Source organism: Hyaloscypha bicolor, assembly GCF_002865645.1.
Source record: "Hyaloscypha bicolor E unplaced genomic scaffold K444scaffold_117, whole genome shotgun sequence".
Classification (NCBI taxonomy): domain Eukaryota; kingdom Fungi; phylum Ascomycota; class Leotiomycetes; order Helotiales; family Hyaloscyphaceae; genus Hyaloscypha; species Hyaloscypha bicolor.
The window spans coordinates 678365-698126 of NW_020194619.1; the positions used below are offsets into that span (position 1 = coordinate 678365).

The following is a 19762-nucleotide window of genomic DNA, read 5'->3' on the forward strand; positions in this document are numbered from 1 at the left end:
GACCTACAGTTGCGTTGTATTGAGAACTGCGGAATTGATACCTGGACGTTGATTTGCACATTGGATCCGAGGGCCATATGATGTGAACAAAAGTCTTCTTTTGCCAGCATCAGAGCATCAGCCACAAGCTTCTCAGCCCTGTCGGCCTTTCCACCTGTTTCTTCCATAGTTTGCCACGTGATGGCGTGGTCGCGTGAAGATCGATCGAGCTAGGAACGGGGATGGATGACGATTTCAGACAAAAACCGGGCAGTAGGTGTACCGGTATCCACTCTTCAATCTTCTAGAAATGTTAGAACTCCCAACAAACCATGATCTTAATGCCCGAATCGTAGCCCAGCTGTCTTCCATTTCTTTTCCCAAAAGCTAACTCCTTTTTCGGGAAATTGTTCATCTTGGGATAAGACGCAGATTGCGCACTGAATTTCACGACCCCTGTGGAAATTCGGAATCCTTGCAAAATTATTTAACTAAGGAGCTGGTCAACTTGTGGACCGCTTCCTGATCCAAACCATCGATCAACAAGCAATTACCTCCTCCTCTGTTGAGAAATATTTTCTTCCATCGAGCAATTCTGCCTACTTCAGATCAGCATTACAGAAACTCACCATGTCCTCTCCCTCATCAGCAGGTTCAAGCGTGGGGAAACGGAAGAGAACGGCCACGATGCCATCAGCGAACAAGTCATCGACAATGGATTTATTACAACCTTCGTCGCGCGATGCCTCGGGTGAAGATGGCGAATCTACAGCTCCAGAATCGACTGGCGTAGGCCATAAGAAGGGAAACTCAATCGACTCCAACCCTCCAGCGAAGAGATTCCGATCAAGTACACACGAGAAGATCACAAATGGATCTGACAATGTCCAGGATCCGGGCGAGCCATCAGATACGACCGAAGGGAGTACAGATATAGCAAACCGCGTTGGACGGAAACCGCGAAAGAGCATTTCGAAGGACGAGAGTGATGAGAAGCATGCAACCATGGCACCTCCACCAATTGGAAAGTTGACAGATCCTGTCGGCTACAAAACAAATCTACCTCCGGCTGGCAGAGCTGTTCGAGTCTATGCAGACGGTGTCTTTGACTTATTTCACCTTGGGTGAGCTCTCTGATGAAGCGAACACTGAGTAATTGCTGATGTCTGTACAGACACATGCGCCAACTCGAACAGGCCAAGAAAGCATTCCCTGACGTTTATCTTATTGTTGGTGTAACGGGCGACAAGGAAACACACAAACGCAAGGGACTTACAGTCCTCTCTGGACAAGAGAGAGCTGAGACGGTTAGGCATTGCAAGTGGGTGGATGAAGTTATTGAGGATTGCCCCTGGATTGTGACGCCTCAATTCTTGGAAGAACACAAGATTGATTATGTTGCGCACGACGATCTCCCATACGGCGCAGATGAGGGCGATGATATCTATAAGCCTATCAAGGAAGCTGGCAAGTTCTTGGTCACGCAGAGGACAGAGGGCGTCAGTACCACAGGGATCATTACAAAGTAAGCTTCCGTGGATCCCCTTGCTGAAAATGTTAATGAAATTGGCAGGATTGTGCGTGATTACGAGAAGTACATCGCACGTCAATTCAAGCGTGGTACCTCACGTCAGGAACTCAATGTATCATGGCTTAAGAAGAACGAACTTGATCTCAAGCGACACGTTTCAGAGATGAGAGAAGCCATTCGAACGAATTGGACAACTACTGGGCAAGAACTGGGCAAAGAATTGAGACAATTTTGGCAAGCTAGTCGACCAGGTTCTCCAGCTCGTATGGCAAGCTACGATGATTCGAAAGGTACTCTTACGAGTCCCTCTGCTCTTTCACATCTCAGCCGCCGTCTGGAGATTCCAAGAGGTGATAGTCCAGGCCCAGGTAGCGATTTTGCTACTGGATACAGTTTGGGCTTAATCGGCGGTGTTCGGTCATGGGTAAGTCATGAAATCTTCAAGGTGGAAGACGAGGCTAATTCAATTCTCAGATGACCAGGAGTCGCCAGACCAATCGTGATAGTCAGCATGGCAGTGATAGTAGCGAAGAGGACAGTGACGAGCGCTCACCACCTCGAGGCAGAACTGGCAAGGCTGACGATGCTGCTGAGACCGATGAAATGCAGGTCGATGCTCAGATCGACGCTATGATGGGCGAGAACTCGAAAAGTTCTGGTGCTTGAGCCGGGGATAGCAATGCTTGCTTCTGTCACAAAAGCGGTTTTTCTGTAGACTTTCTTGCAGTATATATCCTCTTCGTTCAACTTACGATACTTGTATTAATTCTAGAGACGCTCAAAATCACAGGGAAGTCAAATATGCATGCAAAATGTAGAGTAGCACTTTCTAAACTCTCACTATGAAATCTAATGCATTGCCACTTTCACGTGACTTAAGGCTGGGGCCAATCAGCGCGAGCTTGAATTGATGATCTTGAGATCTTCGATTCGAACGAACCCCGAACAAAGCGCCCCTCTCCACTCCCAACTTCCCCTCTTTCCTTTCTCTCTTGCCATCTAATAATTAACAAGATGTTCTCTTCGACAAGATCAGCAGCTGCGCTGGCGCTGCGAGGTGCGTTCTGATAGCTCCAAGAGCTCATTTCTCGCCACAACTAATTATCTCCCCCTCACAGTCAAGCCAGTGTCCGCCTTGATTCCCTACCGATCAATTGCAGCAATTTCCTCGTCTTCTTCAAAACCAGCGAGCGCGGTCACACCACACAATGCGTCAGGGAACCCATCGATGAGTGTTACTGGCAAGGTCAGACGTGAAGTGGTGCTGCCGTCACAGGAGGAGAAGAAGGGTGTTATGCAATACGCATTGTCCGTTCTATTAGCCCTTGTCAAGCTCTGGAAATGGCTAATGTTCATCCAAGGACAACTCTCGATCAAATAGCCAACTGGGCGCGTCAAGGCTCACTCTGGCCCATGACCTTCGGACTTGCCTGCTGCGCCGTCGAAATGATGCACCTTTCCACTCCTCGCTACGACCAAGATCGTCTTGGTATAATCTTCCGTGCTTCTCCTCGACAGTCCGATGTCATGATTGTTGCGGGCACTCTTACGAACAAGATGGCTCCTGCGCTTCGACAGGTCTACGATCAGATGCCGGATCCGAGATGGGTTGTTTCTATGGGGAGCTGTGCGAATGGAGGTGGTTATTACCATTATAGTTACAGTGTTACGAGAGGTTGTGATCGGATTGTGCCGGTCGATATTTATGTGCCTGGGTGCCCCCCAACTTCGGAGGCGTTGATGGTAAGCTGCAGCCTCTTAACAACACAACGTATTGTACTAACTGAGCAAAAGTATGGCATTTTCCAGCTTCAAAAGAGTAAGACCCAATTTCTATTCCATCCGAGGTATATTACTGACATTGAGTAGAAATGAGACACACCAAGATCACCCGGATGTGGTACCGAAAGTAGAGAGGCAGATATTCGGAAGCATGAGAGATTTGGAGCATTTCTTTATTGTATAAAGTCTCGGACCGCACATAGGATGCAATAGAGTTTGTTTGTGTTGAAGAATCAAGAAGAAAGAATATATTGCAGAGCTGTGTCGGAATTTCCTGGTGCACTGTGCCAGGCTATACAAAAGCACTCGAGACCAAACGAGGAGTACTTCTTTCGAAAAAAAATTTTTTTTTGCTAACATTAGGTAGCTTGTGATTTAGATGAACGTGTTTTAAATCTATTCGTTGTGGTCAACTGATAGGCGCCGGTATGGCGTATTCAATTGCATGGACTTCCAGTAATGAGAAGTCAGAGCCAGCAAGATTCATCACGGAATTTGGGAAAGCAAAAGAGAGAATCTTTTTCTTCGATTTCTTCTTTGAACCCGATTTTCTGGTTCGATATGGAAAACTGTACATTTGCGAAAAAGGCAGTTGCAAAACCCATTCATAACCACCTGCTCAGTCTGTCATGCAGCATTTTCCTGAACATTTTGTTTTTGAAGCCTTTCCGGGCACGATGCCATACACTTTCTACGCCTACTAAGCCTCTGGCTCGTCACTGACGTCCTCAATCCTCCTTGCCTCGCTACCCGAATTCCCTTGCTTTAACGCTCTACCATCCTCCAATATCTGCCTCCCTTCCGAATCGTATTGTCGAGTTTCGTGAACTAAGGGCTCACCCAGATTCTGGCTTACCGTTTGGACTCTGGTCCCCGAGGGATTGGAGGATGTGGTTTGCACGTATCGTCGTCCCGAGGTTGATTGACCATTGCGGGAGGACGAAGAGCTATATGATGTGGATGAATATGAATAGGATTGTGAAGACGACATTTTGGTTGATAGTGTGATTCAGAGCAAATGATTTGTGAGTGAGGATTGGATCAACTAGCGTGAAAGAAACGAACTGGCGTGAAAGTAAGACTATCTTATATCCAAGTAATTTCGATCGACATCATAAACTCTCCAAATATCCATGCACTTCGATTGACATCATAGCAAGGCTGATGTGGCAACACGCATGTGATGATCTTCCTGTAGCGAATCAGAGGCGATCTTCGGAGACCCCTTCGATCAGATCTCAACTGTTCCTTTCTCTCCCTTTCTCTGATGGTTTTATCGGTTTGCTCGTGTTCGGAGCCATGCTGTGCGTATCGCACTAATGATACGGAGCCATGGCATTCTGCTTTCACGCACGTGAAAGAAGTTGTTCGTTGTACGGGGGACGCTTGCTCCTTGGGCCATGCCGTGGCCTGCGCCACTTCAAGAAAAGACACAGAGGACCTGACCATCACCGAGTTCCTTTCCGGCGACGGCGACGCTGGTGAGTTCACAATAAGAAAGAAGAATGTTCGAGCAGAAGAGAAGAAGAGCTCCAGTCTTCTTGAAGTCGATGGGAAATTGGAGATTCCTGACTGCCGAGTACGAGATGATGCTTGTAGATCGATATACAGGGGTCAATTTAAGCATTTGTCTCTAATTTCATTGGCGTCCAAAATCGAGCTAGTCCCACGAAAGAGGAGACGAAGTTGACGAACGCAACCCTTCACCCTCTTTTTCTCGCCCCCTTCGACAAGTCACAGCCACGCATGAGCTCTTGAGCAAAAGGAGTCCAATGCTTTTTATCAAGATCCCCACGGTCCACCCATTCAGAAGCGTTTGCCACTCTTAGACCAGGAATCATGGTGCCACGGCCAACGACCAAGACATTATCGACGCCAGGCCGTACTCACTTACTATTACGGCTCCCGGCATCCAATCACTGCCTCGTATCCGGGGAAAGGTACCCTGGAAACAGACACAGCTCGCCAACGCGTGCACAGGTCTCAAGGGTGTCCAGGTCTCAAGGGTGTCCAGGTCTCAGTGGGTCTACTTGAGATCTTAGCGTGTGGAGCCCCAATTGAGGAGATTGTCCTCGGACACATATGAGTAGTGCCGACCCAGCAAACCTCTCTTTCTCTGTTCCCCTTGTTATCACCACACTCACTGTCGTTAATTTATATTCTGCTCTTTCACACTTCATTCCAGTCTCTCGTTCTCCAGCAAAAATATACGAACATCTTCAGTCATAATGTATATCTCTCTTTTCCCGGCCTCGCTCCTCCTCTCAGTTGCAGCAGCAGCAACAACCATCTCCGGCTCGTCCGCCAGCAGCACAGCATGCGCTGCTCAGCCAGTGATGGACTCCTGCTATGCGTCTACATCAGCAATTGCCCAAGCCTGCACAACAACAGACTACGGCTGCCTCTGCTCGAAGTGGAACGATGTCCTGACGTACGTTCCCTCTGCTCGTTTCCTCCTACAATAACTAACAAAATCCTCAAGCTGCTTCCTCCAATGCCCCAACGATCCCCGTTACGCTTCAGCCAAGTCCTCTCATGAGACATATTGCAACGACTTCGTAGCCTACGGCGGCACCACGACCTCCGCCATTTCACGCGCTGTGTCCGCCGTCTCCACGATAACATCTGGGTCATCTGGTGCTCAGGCTACGGAGTCAAGTGGTGCTGTCAGAGTCGCTAGCAGCACTACCGCTAGCGGGGCTGGAGCGTCTTCTACAACGACGGTGAAGAATGGTGCAGAAGGTGTAGCGGTTGGTGCGGGAAGTGTGTTGATGGGCGTCGCTGGATTTGTTGGAGCTTTCTTGTAGATTCAGTGGGGGGCTTGCGGTGGGCTAAATGGCAGGACTTGTTTTCGCTGTCCTAAGCCAGGTTGAACATCTAATTGGAATTGGAGGCTGATGCCTTGAATCTCCTCAAACTTATAGGACATTTGGAGTAGGTGAACTTTGAATGTACGATAAGTCGAGGGAATATTCAGAGAGGCAGGGACTTGAACCTTCAACCTGACCCGGAAGATTGAAGACGAGTGCTGCTTTTCATGTCCATCAGGAGGAAGCAAGGACTTCGGATGAGAACGAGCGTGCAAAATTTGGGTGCGATTTCGCGTTTGACCGTTTTTCGTGTCGTTTTGGATCGGGGTTTGGGAAGGAAAAGGGGAATGCTATGGGTTGAAGGAGACCTCTCGTTCTTGTTATTGATACATTATTAAGCATAATAAAAGCGATACCATGATATTAGAATTATCAATTACGTTACATACGAAAAGCTGGCGCTTCAATATCCCCCTCCTTTTGGGACATTGTTACGGGGGCGCCAGGAGTTGCGGGCTTAAGGGGCTAGCCTCTACGCATTATCAACGTCCACAATGCAATTGGGACACCCATTTAGACTCGGAGGAGCAGAACTTTGATGCTCTAGAATTCCTGGGCATTCAAAGAGAGTAGTAGACTTTGAAAATGCAATGTTATGAACGTCAGGAGAGGAAGAATTTGTAATGTCCCAATTCGACTTGGGACATTGCGATGAGTGTGGCTTTATTTCCTATCCGGGAAGAGTAATTTCAAAACACGGAGCCGAAGCAAGGTATTGGAAATTGCCAAACTTCTTTTTGGCAAATGCTAAATACATTTGAGGCTTCTGGGTGTCTACCGGTGATGACTATGCAAAGAGTTCCAAAGACCGCCCCTTGGCTCCTGAGACCAGAACCTCGCCCATTTCTGCTTAAAAACACCGTGAAGGAAACAAAGGAATACGACAATGTAAAACAATCATTCCTGCCCGAATCCCATAGTCTCTTCTACTGCCATCGTCAATTTCGTCTGTAATGCTTCGAGTGTTTTATATTGTGGCAGGTCAAGTCGGTTGAAACTACGCTGGGTTAGCATTTCGTCAGCATTCAGGATTTCGACGTGCACTGACCATGTGTGAGACTTGGGCAGATTGTTGACCTCTCCTGCTTTCTCAATCGTGAATCGTCTCGGCCCATCACTTCCTTGAAGATCCTTAAAACCGTTAACTGGAATTCGAGATGTTCCAGTTGCAAATTGAAGGAGACGTGACTTCTGCTCTCCATCCCAGCTTCGAATTGTCTGCCAGAAGAACTTGATAACCTCGTCCGATTCCGTGTATCCTCTATAATCCGTGTGCTTTTTCCAATCCTCAACGTCGATTTCTGCAATACCACCAATCAATAATTCCAGTTCTCGCTCATCGAAGACGTTGACAAGCTCGGCAGGAATCAATTCATGGAAACCAGTGATGAAGGCCTGGAATTGTTCATCGATACGCTTCTGGATCCTCCACTTGACCATAAGATCAACATATTCTTTCTTGTTCTGGTCAGTGACTTCGATGTCCCGTCCACCAGGCTTCAGATCTTCAATCTTTGTCTCGCCAAATCGCTCATCTTCTGTAGAAAATGTTTGATCCAAGACGCCCTCGATCGGATTATCGAGCATCCACTGGAGACTGCGGTGGAAGTCGGCATCAACACCTTCCATGTCCGATAGTGAAACCGCCTTATTTAGCATCATCTTATACAATGCCCCAATGAAAAATGCGTCCAGGAATCTGCGATGGAAAATAGCAAGGCCGACAACGCGGCCAATAAACTTGAAGTAGTTAAGATGCTCAGGGTTGATACCTGAGTGGGGATTAATCTGAAGGGTGTAGTTGTCGTGGGCGGAGTATTCGAATAAGCAGTAAAAGGGATTAAACATCTCGTGAGATAAGAGGAAGAAAAACTCTCTCGAGAGACCACCATAATCTAGACCATCTTCGCCATCGAATTTAATCATTAGGCGCTTCTTCAGATCCGTAGCGGACTGGCGCATGATCTCGGCATAGGAGTCTTCGAAAATATGGGATCTTCGAACCTTGACATGGCACTGGCCAGAAAGGATTCGGAGAGCCGGTTGAGAGCGGAAGTAGATGAGTTTGCGCCGGAAGTCTCGCTTGTACTGTGGGACATTCTGATCCAGCGATGATGGAAGTCGTGGATCATCCCATGTAGTCGTCTTCGTGTTATGATCCACGAAGTACACTCTGGCTGTGTTCGTGAGTCGCATTTCCCATCCACTGGGCAGTGGACCAAGTTGTGAAACAGGTTGCTGCTGGATGGTGTTGTTGGCATTTTGCCCACCATACATGCGAATATACTGTTGGCGTCTTGGGTCGACCCAGGTTGTCGTTCGCGTGTTGTGATCCACGAAATATGGACGGCCTTCTGGAGTGTGTCTCTGTTCCCACAACGGCGGAAGCTCTCCGGTTCCAGCCGTAGTGGCGCCTGTTGCCATCATGGTAGCCGCATTCGCGGCAGCTCCGCCTTGTTGCTGCTGTTGCAAATTGGGGGAGTTGGCACCTGTCCGGTCCTCCGGCAAAGTTCGGTTCTGATGCCTTTGCCTCTCCACCTGGGTGTTGGCGTCACGCTCAATGCGTTGGGAGTCTACAGTACCGCTCGCAGAGGGTCTATTCCAACTTGTTGAGCGGGTATTGTGGTCCACATAATATGTCCTTCCCAGATTGTCTTCCCGCCTTTCCCATCCGGCTGGCAGTCTCCCTTGTGCATCTTCAAAAGAACTGAATGTTCCAGTCTGTCTAGGTACCATTGTACCGTTCGCCTGAGTGGTAGCAGTTGCGGGTCCAGCGCTGCCGGCAGCGGGTGCGTGTCCTGGTGTTGGGGCTGTTGAGATTGTACCGTTTGCCATCAAAACGCCCGACGGCTGCGGGGTATGGGACGGAGTCGATGCACCTGGGAAGCCAGATGAAGTCGATCCGTGAGGGGTGTTGCTCAAAGAAGGTCGGCTGGCGTTGGCATTTGGAGGAGCTAGGTTGTTTCGTGCAGGTTCCGAGAGATTGGTAGATAAATTAATGATCAGTTTTCCATGAACGACCAAGTTATCGGTGGACTTCTTGAGGTCGCGTGTGAGCATTTCTGTGAATCACGAGAGTCAGTGACGAGTTTAAATTGAGAGCTACTTCGCATTACTCACGATCTTGGCCAGATGAGAAGTCAACGACATCTCCAACCCGAACATTGATGACACCCAGGAATCCTTGGTCCTTCTTCTTGAACTTCTTCTGGTCGAATATTTGTACAGCGAGGATGCTATCTTCAGAGGCGCGCCTGTAAATTATCAGTATCAATGTCCTATTCTCGCTGCCGTGCCTGCCTGCTCACAAGTCGAAGGTCTCGTTCCAATAAGGATTCAAGGTTCTCTTGATGACTGCCGTGGTTTTGGTCTGCTCGCCACCCAGAGTCGCGACGGCAAAAGGATCTGGAAAGCCTGGGAATGGCTGTCAGTTTGGGTTCGAAGCTCGGGAATATTGGATGATGCATACGGAAGACATCACGCTTGTAGAGCCCATCAGCCGCAATTACTGCAGGATATTAGTATTTTATAGATAGACACTCGGAATATTCGATGGAAAGCGTACTGGTCAAGCGCAAGTTGGGTTGCCTGGAGAGTGTCAGTAGAGGTTCCTGGTATGACGCCGGGACGCAACTTACGCTGGCAGGCTCGAGTCCGTCCTAATGCTGGACATCGTGAATGTACGCCAAATATGGCGACGCCGTTAGACTCGACGTCAATGATGAAGCTCGTCGACGTGCTCGCAGAACCGATTGTGTTTCCAGGGTGGTTGGCGGCGAACCCAAGGAGTGGTCGTCAGTGTGATCCGCAGAGGGGGCTGTGCTGCACCAGAGGCGCCTGCGGGAGCCACAACGTCTGACAAAGAATCGGCGGAATTGAGCTTCTCAGTACATCAGACTGAGAAGGACTGATATCGAGATTGGGCTGGCCGGGGATCTCTCGCATCAACAGAGTGGTTTCGCGAGCAGGTCACGGTTTGCGGCAAAGTCTCGTCTCCCCGCTAAAGTGGCCTTAGAATCCCAAGGCCACCATGATGTCGAGTGGGTAAAAACAGCAGGTGTCTCGAAGGTCTAAAACGGGAGCGTTTCTTTTCCACCCCGTATCTTATCCCTGATGTCCAGCCATATCGATATCTCTATGTGCCCAGGGCAGTAAGATCAATGTTCCACAAAGTTCACGAAGTTCACAAAGTTGGAAGGCAGATGAACAGGGTGGAAGAATCAAGCACGTGCTCCCATATCAACGCCAAATCTAGTACTTCAGTTCAAGACCATTGCCCAGATCCCTCATGAATTCCCCACCGTTTTATAGAAACCAACGCAGGTCTCGTGCCTTTAACTATCGTACGCTTTTCCAATCCCTTGAATTGTCATCGACCGCCTTGAAGAACCGTTCTCACCCTAGTACGGAGAGAATCCACGGCCTCGATTTCCTCTGTATCCACCACGGTATGCACCGCGAGGAGCTCCACGTCCGCCCCCAAAGCCACGACCACCTCTCATGCCACCTCGGCCTCGGCCGCGAGTCATACCCGGGACATTTGTACGCTTTGGAACAACCTGTGGAAGGACAACCTGGTTAGCAAAGAGCTATACAAAGAAAGGGAAAGCTTTGCAACCTTCAAGTTACGTCCACGAAAGACGCTCTCGTTCAAGACAAGAGCTTGAGCAACGAGACTTGGCTCTGTGAATTCCACGTACGCATACCTGCATAGCCTAGATTAGCATCCATCTCTTGCCAGGTAGCGTTGATCATATAGATTCTTGACGGCAACAACAAGAACAGCAATGGCCGTCATGAAACCAGAAATCGTGGAACGAACCCCTTGGGATGGCCGGTGAACTTGTCCAGCAGAATGGTGACACGATTGATGGAGCCGCAGCTCTGGAAGTGAGCCTGGATCTCCTCTGGGGAAGCGGCATAGTCGACGTTGCCAACGAAGATGCTTCTCGAGTCGATATCCTCCTTGTCCTCTCGCAGATCGTTGCTCTGCTGATCCAACGTCGCCTGCATCTCACGAAGCTTGGCTGCCTCCTCCTCCATCTCTGCGACCCTCCTCTTCATTGCCGAAATCTCCTCCTACGAACCTTGGTCAACAATGTCCGGGCCTGAAAGCGACGCTATGGCATACCTCATCATTTCCCTCTTCCTCGCCGATAAGGACGTCCTCCTCAACCTTCGGCTCAGTATCTGCCATCCTGTGTGCTTTCAGAGGATGCTGTTGCGAAGTTTGCGTGCAATCAGAAATAAAATACTTGATGTTGTCGAAAGGAAAGGAGGCAGCGTGCAGAACCTGGTTTATGACAACATTAGCGCCAGTGTGATAAGCGATAAAGGCAGTGAATATTTCTAGAAGCAAATAAGTGAATTTGAAGCTTTGGAATGGTAGTGATCAGGCTGGAAACACCCTTGGAGCTTTCTTCCCACTTCTCTGCACACGCAAAGGGCTGTTTCAACGCAACACAGCCAACATTAAGACGAGAAGTATCTACTAACCTTGTAAGCCTCAAAATATGAGAAAAGAAATCAGGCAGGCGAAATCGTTGTGGAGATGGTGTTGTTGAAATCAAATTGGCGAAGACGAGGCTGCTTCCCGCACCTTTTCGTCATTTCTACGACCCAAACAATGCCAAGACCCAAGCTTCAAGGGACCACATCTCAAGGCTGACAAGCACAATGCGACCTCCAAGAAAATGCCACGCTACAAGTTAACAGTGCAAGTGCTATTCTACTAATCCCACACAGAGCTCACACAGCCATCCTCCAGCTAGTGGAATTCCTCCCACGAGAGCAGCAAAAGAAATAATATCGGACGACCAAGAGGTTTGTCAAGATGACTGCGATAAGAGCTGTGCGCCGCGAAACTTCCCCAGATAAACAGCTTCACCCCTGAGCTGCTCTACCTTCTCGGTGTTCCATTTCAACCAGAACTTCGAGTTGAGATTGTTTAGGTCTAAGCTTCTTTGCTCTACAAGACCAAGTTTCCAACTTCTTCGAGCCTACTTTCTCTTGTTCTAGTCAAGAACCAACCTGAACCACCTCGTCCCTCGGTGATCAAGAGACATCGACGAGGCTATTTCTCCTCCTCTTCAATTTAGTGAACGTATATAATATAGCCATAATCACTTCGAGCAACTTATCAACCTTCGCAATGCCCACCTCCCATCCCACCTCCGACGTCTCCTCACAGCCGCTCCTCCACGACCAACTCACAACCCACAACTCTATCTCCAACGGCACGCACTCCACCCCGCCCTCCCAACGCTCGCACTTCCACACCATCTACCACGGCTGCAAAACCCGCGTCTCAGATTTCCTCTCCTCGCGCGCGCAGCACTGGACAGTGCTCGGCCTTGTCTCCTTCGACCTCCTCGGCATCTTCGCAGACATAATAATAAACCTTTACCAATGCGACGAGAAAGACACAAGTCCCTTCTGGGACGACGTTCGAAACGGGTTGGGCATTGCAGGACTGGTGTTTTCGTGTCTGTTTATGCTGGAATTAATACTTAGTGTTTGGGCTTTTGGGTGGCGGTGAGTTCTCTTTTCCCCCTCCATCACCCCCCCTCTCTCTCTATCTCTCTCTACTTGAATTTGAATTTGCATACTGATATGTGAATTTGAAAGGTATTTCAACTCCTGGTTCCACTCCTTCGACGCCACCGTAATCGTAGCAGGCTTCATTGTCGACGTCCTACTGCACGGTATCCTGGAAGAAGTCGCCTCGCTCGTCGTCATTCTGCGTCTCTGGCGCTTCTTCAAGATCATCGAGGAGTTCAGCGTTGGCGCTGAGGAGCAAATGGATGGTTTGGAGTTGAGGATTGAGCAGTTGGAGTCCGAGAATGCGGATTTGAAGAGGGAATTGAAGAAGCAGAAGGGGACTTTGGATGAGGAGGAGGATGGAGCCTTTAATCAGAGTGCGAGCGGAAGTTGGAATTGAAAGGCGTAAGTCGACTCATGACGACCTAAGGGCTAGGGGTTTGCATGGAATTTTGTTTGATATTGGGAAGCGGATTGTTAACGTTCCAGAGTCACCAGGAAAATCAAAGACCGCTTATGAAGTGCTAAACCTTGGGCATATTTGTAAAGTTTGGGAATTAGTTGAATTGTGCTAAAGTGTATTTTCTATCATACAGAAGTCTAACCGAAGAGAAGAGTTATCTAAGCTTTGGTGATGCTAACAAGAGCGCGTAACAAGCACGGAATCGTGTGTGATGCTCAAGCTCTACTCTCCTCCTTCCCCAGATATTCATAATCCGACATCATGCACCGGCTGCTTTTTCAAGTTCTCCGCGTGCGTCTGCTATCCTTGACTGGAGAAACGAAGGTGACTTGCTTGTCTTCCTTCCTCAATCTCATGCTATCGCCTGCACTGCCGGATCGATTCCTCAAAATCGTCCTTGGCACGACCTTTTCGACCCCATCATCCTCAATGTCAATCTCGGCAACATCGCTGTCCTCTGCTTCCTCCTCAGAGCTCGCGCTCTCGGCATCATCACCCTCATCATATTCTCCATCATCACTGACCAAGCTGGGCGCGTTGTTGCTCACAACAGTGTTTGGACTGAGGTCGCTGATCGACGGACCGTGCAGCATGTCCACATCAACATCATCCTGGTGCTCATCGGCATGATCATGATGCTCAACATTGACGAGACGAGTTGTGCCCATGTTGCGGTGGCCAGCGGCGGTCGTGTTGATGACTGGAGTTGCATGGGTAAGTCGGGGGGATATTCCGCTCAGGCCTGGCTGTCTGCCATGGCGAGTATCAACACCCTTACTGCTCCCAGGTCGACCAAATGGAGCTGGTAAAACGCCTGCACGGGATGGCACTCTCATCGCAGGAAGTATTGGGGTCTCAACGCCGGTTCCTGGGCGCTGATTGGCGCTCAAAACTACATCGGTATCTTCTGATTCATCATCCGAGTCCTCATCGAAATCGACCTTCTTCTTCGCTTCCGTAACCATCTGAGCAAGGTCACCACCAAAGCCTCTGCTCCGCATCAACTCAGATAGACGTGGCGTAGTAAGAGATGGAACGAAGTTTGGACTCGAAGTGTCGGCCGACTTCGAAAACTTGCTCTTCAAAGGTGTTGAATTTGTGCTCGTTGGTATCGAGGTAACGCCGGGAAGTTTGCCTTGCTCATACATTTCCATGGAAGCTTTGATGCGGGACAGAAGGGCCTTGTAAGCTTCCTTGTCTGTCGGAGCACTTCTGATGAGTGGATGTACGAGACCGTTGGGAGCGCTTTGAGGTTTCTCTTCACCAACGATGCCTCCAACTTCGTCAACCTCTATCGGTTGTCCGCTGCCCTGCGCGGCTTCATCATGGCTCTTGAAATCTCGGCGGTGAGCAATGCGGCAATGATTGATGAATCCTTGAGTACTTGAGAAATTGTCGCGGTTGCAGTCGATGCAAACAAGCTTGACCATTTGACCATCGCTTGCCCGCTTGAGAATGCAAGGCCCAGCCTTCTCCTTGGCTTGAGGATAGCCACTTGAGAGGGCTTGGAGTTTTTGACCAGAAGAGCCTCTTTGAGATCTGGACTTGCTTGCTGCTGTGGTGCCCTCAACGAAACTGTGTCTGGTAGAACGACCCTCTGGTACAGTTTTCCCAGCACGTGACATATCAGAACCCCGTTGCCAGTCAACTTGGACACCATCGAATGCTGGATCTGGGATGAGCCACTTGGCGTAGTGTCTTGTATATGGCCCATCGGCAACTCCGTAAGCAGGCGCCCATTGCGGCACATTGCCACCATGGGCAACAGTTGGTCCTGTTCCGTTGCTGACATGCTGCATCGACTCAGGAGTTCCTTGTGCAGTCGGATAAGGAATCAAATGACAACGACGGAGTTGCTCGAGAGCAGCTTGGCATTTTGCGAGTTCTTGGTTGATCAGACGAAGCTCGTTGTGCTTCATCAAAATGTCAAGACTCAGTTGGGACTCGATGCCTTCACGGACTCGATCTGGATCGAGATCGATGGCGGCCTCTAACTTCTCACTCAGTCCACCCGTAGGCATAGACGTAGACGTATATGTAGATGTAATCTCTGGGACAGGCGTTCTATTCTCCGTAGGAGTGTGGCCCTTCCTCCGCTTGGTATCATGCGCTCCTGGTACAATATCAGGCGTACCTTCACTACTACTTCTCTTCCGCTTCGACGCACCGCCAGAGTGAATTTCCACCACCGGTCGAGTGGCATGCGCCATTTTGTGCTCTGCTACTCCATTTACCACTTTATCACAACCCCTGGATTCCAACCAAGACGGGAGTCGGAACATTCGCATGCAGAGAGAGCAGACCGTTGTGGTTGGAGGGCTTGCACCAGAGCTACGACTCCGATCTGCAACTCATGAGCCTCTCGGGGTTTTGGTTGTTGATGTTTGCGACAACGAGGTTGCGGGAGTTGGTGACCTGGTGAATATAGCTTCGCTGACGTCGACAAAAGTGGAGCCTCCTGAGTGGCCAAAACGACCCTCCAGGCGGGCAGGCCCTCGGTTTAACTCTGTACAAGAAGGTGAATCAATTACAAGTCGCGTAAATAAAGGGCTGAAGGCGAAAGGAGGGCACAGAATCGAAGGTTGCCGTCGTGGCGTGGGTTCGCGAAATGTTGTAACGGGGCGACGACAGATGGAGACGCGGACAAAGCGAAGGCGTGGTCGTAGTTGCCGAAGCGAGCCGTGAAGCGTGAGGCGTGAGGCGTGAGGCGTGGAGAAGAAGAGGAAGAAGGGGAAGGAAGATAAGGTAAGGTAAGAGAAGAGAAGAAGAGTGAAAATTACAGTACAAGTCGTCGCTAAGGTCGTGAAGGAAGGCGTCAGTGAAAATGGGAAAAAGTCGGACCAGCGTTGGGCGTGTGGTTGACGAATATCGAAGATGGATTCGGAGATGGAGGTGGAGGTGGACTGATGGACTGATGGACTACTGTACTACTGACTGATGGAGGAAACTAAAAGATGCGACCCGTCCTGGGCCTGGGGAGCAACACAGTCGCTCGCCCGCCTGGCACCCCCCCCCCCCCCCCCCCCCCCCCCCCCCCCCCCCCCCCCCCCCCCCCCCCCCCCCCCCCCCCCCCCCTGCTGCAGTCGCACACTAAAAATTGCTCAACGCCAGCCGAACAAGGGCGGGCCACCGCGAGCCACCGCGAGGGTGTGGACTGTGGAGAGGTTTGGAATCTGCTTGACGCTTCTCATTCGCTGCCGCCAAGCAGGTCCTTTGAGGGCCCCCTGTGCTCTCCTGCTGGCCTTACCAAGCTAGGTCAAGGGCATCATTGGGCCTCCTGGGCATGGGGCCATGGGCTGCCTTCCGTCGTGCCGTGCGCTTCTGCGCTGGATGCTGCTCTGCGCTGCATCTTTGGTGGAGCTGCGTCGGGGCGGGCGCCTTGTGGGCTGGGCACTTTATGCTGCCTGCAGGAAACGAAGCGCTGCAAGGCGCTGCACCTTGCGATAGCGATAGCGATATCAGGATTCGCAATGAGGACACATGTGAAGTGTGGACATTGCTGGACTGGTAAATAAGTACGAGTACGGAGCTACACCATGCTATAGCACCTTCGAATGTTCCGGCTTTGCACTCTGGTACAGGTATCCCACCCTCTGCTCCGTGTCTTGCGCCTCCTCCGAGCTTTTGGAAATAGAAGTACGGTAGCCCTTTATCGTTTGTGGCCCAGGCATTCCCGGTGTTCACGGGTATCGTGGTGGCGATCACGCTGCGGATACACTTCGTCGTATGGATATAGCCGGCCACTAATAATCAGCACTGACCTGTGGGGAGTGCCAACTTCCAACAAGGACGGGACTTTGCAAACAGGCGGCCGCGTGGGTGTCAGCTCATCGGCAGCCTTCGAATGGGAGAGCTCGTTTGAGAAGAGAGGTGCCTGGCTTGGCTTTGGATCAGTCCATTGCTACAGTATTATTTGACGCAGGACGAGGCTCCACTCAACGGCCACATTTCCGAGACCGTCATTGGAGCCATCCCTACTCTTGGCTTGACGTGCATCGAGTGAGCAGGCTGGGTGTGCAAGCAGCCGAGAGTGCAACAACAGATTACCTTTGCAATTTGTACCACCGCGAACCTGCCTCTTACCGAGTAGCCCGAACCGGTCGGTGATAGGCGTGTGCGTTTGTGATAGGAGTGTACAGTATTTGAGAAGGAAGTTTACAGAGTGGATATCACACACCAAAAGGAATATATTTATGCGCCTGGGCTTTGGTTTCTGACGAATGCTTAGTCGAGGCTGTCATGAAACTGCATATCCTCCCACACTGAACAAGACCCCACCTGCAAAAAGATGAGGGGCAGATGTGACAGCTTCTCCACAAAATGGCCTGCCTGATAACCTTTCACCCCGCACATATTGATACTTTTTACTCAAAGGTGTGGTGGAGGTGAAACAGTGAGAGTTCGCAAGTTGCCTTAGCATGTGACAAGACTCAGCGAGAATACCTTCCAGGCTTCCAGTGAGTAATAAGAGAAGAAAAGTCCTTAAAATTCGTCTATATCTGGGTAGATTCTTATTCGTCAGTCCGAAATAAACCAGAAAAAGGTTCCACGTCGCCGGTGTACTTCTATTTTGGTTGAGTCAGGGGTCTCGATCCTTCCGAAGTCCTGCAATGAATCGACACACATCCTTCCCTCGAGTTCATGAATATCCTGGGCTACTTTCCCACTCAGCTTCTACACTGTGAGTTGTGAAGAAATATATTTCTCGGAATCGTTAAACTCAGAATTTCCTCTCAGAGCACCTTGTTTAGAATTCCCAAGCCCGTCCCCAAGAAACCATCTCTGCCTAGAGAACAAAGTACTTGCGGAGTGGTAAAAGTAGATACCTGATAAGCCAGTCATGAGTACGGAGGCTATTTACCCGCCCAGTATCTCAGCAAATCCGAAAGATCACTTCCGACGGCAGACATGCTTGTTCACCGTCAGCTGACTCTGTGCCAGCACACAGGACTGCCGTAACATCAGTGGCTAGTCGGTACATTCATAGAATTGAAATACTGAAGAGTAATCGTTGCATGAAAAATATTTAAGAGCTGTTCAGGGCAAGAGCGGGGACTGCATAGAAAGAGCAAAGACGTAAAGACAGTACTATCCATCGTGAACAAAGCTTACTCAAGCTATTGTGTATCAACATGATGCCGCTCTACAACAAATTGGTTCACAACATACAGTTCTTTCCTGAACTGTGAGCGCTGGGGATTGGGAGTGTCATTGTGGTGCTCTTCTCGACCCGCTTGGGAGCTTTGAATTGAGAACGAAAATGAAACTCGAATTAGTAAGGAAGCTCGAGAGTTGACCGTCCCGCTGCCAAGTCTTTTGTCTAATTTTAAGATGGATAAATGGAATGGATGTCTAAATAACATGAACTGGACTTGGTGAAGCAATACTTCTTTCGAGCGGATCGGCAAGGCTGAGAAAGTGGCTTGTGCGAAGCGGGCAAGGCCACCTCGAAGTCTTCAACTCCGAGTCAGCACAACATTTCCAACATCGTCCACCAAGAACCAAGTGCAATTCGAAACCATGTCACGAACGAAGGCGGCAGCTCGGAAAGGGCCCGCAGGCCGTGCGTATCGAGAGAACATGAAGACGCCCGAGGGACGACAGCGGAACCAGGAAAACCAAAAGCGAAATAAGGAGGAGAGAAAAGCCGCCAAAGCAGCCAAACGCGCCCAACACCATGCCGAAACTTCGGCTCCTCTCCAACGTCTAGCTGGGGGAAGTAAGGAGGACGCGGGGAAGAAACGTTCGGCAGTGATCAAGGAAATTGGGGAGTCTATGCCGTTGGATTCTGCGAACGTGAGAAGTACGACCAACAATCCTTCCACCAGCTCGACCGATGCTCCGAAGATGGGAACGGAGCTTGAGAAGACCCACGATGTCACGAGTATGAGCATTATATCCTCGTCACACATCCAGCAAAAAGTCACTCGAGCCCTCGACATCCTCTCCGAATACCCCACCATCCCGCCAGCGAAGCCGAAAGTCGTGATGCTTTATTCCAAAGCTGCTGTTGCGTCGAAGATGATTTCAGTTGCCGAGATCGTGAAGAGGGAGATTGTCAAGAATGGTGGAAAGTGGTTTCAGTACAATAAGTTGGGTCAGGTTATGGAGGAGAAAAGGCATAAGGAAGGAGATGCAAAGAAGGAGAAGGGTGCTGGGGCAGATAGATCTCTGGCTGAGAATGAAGATGAGGATGCTGGTCATGAGAGTGAGGGGGGCTTTGAGACTATGAAGACTCCGTTTGAGAGGGCGATTGAAGGAAAGCCGAAGATCAGGGCTATTCCGGTCATGGCGCTGTGTCTCTCGAGGGTACGGATTGATAGTTTGAGGAAGGACCACACGTGAGTCCAACCTCCATAATTTTACTCGAACAGCTCACTAACGTTCTCACAGCGAGCAGACGAATGGCTTGGAGCTCCCAAAGCGTTGAGGTTCAGTTGCGTTGCACGTGGGGACTTGAAAAGGAATCGGCGTTAGGTCTACAAAGATACCCGTTGCTGGTGCTCCGGAAGATAGCACGCAATATGCGGACAGAAACACTGTCATATTCAATCGATCATGCCCTTTCTGACGAAGCTTTTATGTGACCGACACCCC

The 19762-nt window shown here is 50.0% G+C and overlaps 8 protein-coding genes across 8 annotated transcripts; 5 read left to right on the plus strand and 3 right to left on the minus strand.

Annotated features, from left to right (window-relative positions):
* Window positions 1–609: 609 nt before the first annotated feature.
* Window positions 610–2351, plus strand: K444DRAFT_593610 (cholinephosphate cytidylyltransferas-like protein; the record flags this gene model as incomplete). The annotated part of the gene is made up of 4 exons (XM_024878313.1): window positions 610–1103; window positions 1154–1504; window positions 1553–1934; window positions 1985–2351. The coding sequence occupies 4 exons, from the start codon at window positions 610–612 to the stop codon at window positions 2174–2176; spliced, it is 1419 nt and encodes a 472-aa protein (XP_024733840.1). The 3' UTR covers window positions 2177–2351.
* A 99-nt stretch (window positions 2352–2450) lies between these two features.
* K444DRAFT_593613 (NADH-quinone oxidoreductase) lies at window positions 2451–3700 on the plus strand. Its single transcript, XM_024878314.1, has 5 exons — window positions 2451–2567; window positions 2629–2818; window positions 2872–3253; window positions 3305–3329; window positions 3380–3700. The coding sequence occupies exons 1-5, from the start codon at window positions 2525–2527 to the stop codon at window positions 3421–3423; spliced, it is 684 nt and encodes a 227-aa protein (XP_024733841.1). The 5' UTR covers window positions 2451–2524; the 3' UTR covers window positions 3424–3700.
* A 1820-nt stretch (window positions 3701–5520) lies between these two features.
* K444DRAFT_632096 (uncharacterized protein) lies at window positions 5521–6099 on the plus strand (the record flags this gene model as incomplete). The annotated part of the gene is made up of 2 exons (XM_024883443.1): window positions 5521–5723; window positions 5775–6099. The coding sequence occupies 2 exons, from the start codon at window positions 5521–5523 to the stop codon at window positions 6097–6099; spliced, it is 528 nt and encodes a 175-aa protein (XP_024733842.1).
* Window positions 6100–7052: 953 nt separating this feature from the next.
* Window positions 7053–10182, minus strand: K444DRAFT_615386 (HECT-domain-containing protein). Its single transcript, XM_024880719.1, has 7 exons — window positions 9801–10182; window positions 9728–9750; window positions 9632–9670; window positions 9471–9576; window positions 9283–9416; window positions 7211–9224; window positions 7053–7159 (listed from the first exon to the last, which is right to left on the minus strand). Exons 1-7 carry the CDS (start codon window positions 9833–9835, stop codon window positions 7060–7062), a joined length of 2451 nt encoding a protein of 816 aa, XP_024733843.1. The 5' UTR covers window positions 9836–10182; the 3' UTR covers window positions 7053–7059.
* Window positions 10183–10362: 180 nt separating this feature from the next.
* On the minus strand, window positions 10363–11708 carry K444DRAFT_593620 (RNA-binding domain-containing protein). Its single transcript, XM_024878315.1, has 4 exons — window positions 11294–11708; window positions 10985–11241; window positions 10781–10868; window positions 10363–10721 (listed from the first exon to the last, which is right to left on the minus strand). The coding sequence occupies exons 1-4, from the start codon at window positions 11357–11359 to the stop codon at window positions 10563–10565; spliced, it is 570 nt and encodes a 189-aa protein (XP_024733844.1). The 5' UTR covers window positions 11360–11708; the 3' UTR covers window positions 10363–10562.
* Window positions 11709–12313: 605 nt separating this feature from the next.
* Window positions 12314–13102, plus strand: K444DRAFT_632099 (uncharacterized protein; the record flags this gene model as incomplete). Its single annotated transcript, XM_024883444.1, has 2 exons — window positions 12314–12696; window positions 12790–13102. 2 exons carry the CDS (start codon window positions 12314–12316, stop codon window positions 13100–13102), a joined length of 696 nt encoding a protein of 231 aa, XP_024733845.1.
* Window positions 13103–13443: 341 nt separating this feature from the next.
* K444DRAFT_654093 (uncharacterized protein) lies at window positions 13444–18528 on the minus strand (the record flags this gene model as incomplete). The annotated part of the gene is made up of 2 exons (XM_024885921.1): window positions 13444–15166; window positions 18335–18528. The coding sequence occupies 2 exons, from the start codon at window positions 18526–18528 to the stop codon at window positions 13444–13446; spliced, it is 1917 nt and encodes a 638-aa protein (XP_024733846.1).
* Window positions 18267–19756, plus strand: K444DRAFT_40336 (uncharacterized protein). Its single transcript, XM_024872542.1, has 2 exons — window positions 18267–19506; window positions 19559–19756. The coding sequence occupies exons 1-2, from the start codon at window positions 18686–18688 to the stop codon at window positions 19593–19595; spliced, it is 858 nt and encodes a 285-aa protein (XP_024733847.1). The 5' UTR covers window positions 18267–18685; the 3' UTR covers window positions 19596–19756.
* Window positions 19757–19762: the final 6 nt, after the last annotated feature.

Bases quoted from the DNA above. Each gene is read 5' to 3' on its own strand.
- K444DRAFT_593613 (XM_024878314.1), top strand. From the start codon at position 2,525: ATGTTCTCTTCGACAAGATCAGCAGCTGCGCTGGCGCTGCGAG. The intron at 2,568-2,628 runs GTGCGTTCTGAT...TCCCCCTCACAG, and splicing joins AGCTGCGCTGGCGCTGCGAG to TCAAGCCAGTGTCCGCCTTG. The intron at 2,819-2,871 runs GTCCGTTCTATT...TGTTCATCCAAG, and splicing joins GGTGTTATGCAATACGCATT to GACAACTCTCGATCAAATAG.
- K444DRAFT_615386 (XM_024880719.1), bottom strand. From the start codon at position 9,835: ATGTCCAGCATTAGGACGGACTCGAGCCTGCCAGC. The intron at 9,225-9,282 runs GTGAGTAATGCG...CGTGATTCACAG, and splicing joins CTTCTCATCTGGCCAAGATC to AAATGCTCACACGCGACCTC. The intron at 7,160-7,210 runs GTCAGTGCACGT...AACCCAGCGTAG, and splicing joins CTGCCCAAGTCTCACACATG to TTTCAACCGACTTGACCTGC.
- K444DRAFT_593620 (XM_024878315.1), bottom strand. From the start codon at position 11,359: ATGGCAGATACTGAGCCGAAGGTTGAGGAGGACGTCCTTATCGGCGAG. The intron at 10,869-10,984 runs GTTCGTTCCACG...TAGGCTATGCAG, and splicing joins TTCACCGGCCATCCCAAGGG to GTATGCGTACGTGGAATTCA. The intron at 10,722-10,780 runs GTTGCAAAGCTT...GTCCTTCCACAG, and splicing joins TTCGTGGACGTAACTTGAAG to GTTGTTCCAAAGCGTACAAA.
- K444DRAFT_40336 (XM_024872542.1), top strand. From the start codon at position 18,686: ATGTCACGAACGAAGGCGGCAGCTCGGAAAGGGCCCGCAGGCCGTGCG. The intron at 19,507-19,558 runs GTGAGTCCAACC...ACGTTCTCACAG, and splicing joins AGTTTGAGGAAGGACCACAC to CGAGCAGACGAATGGCTTGG.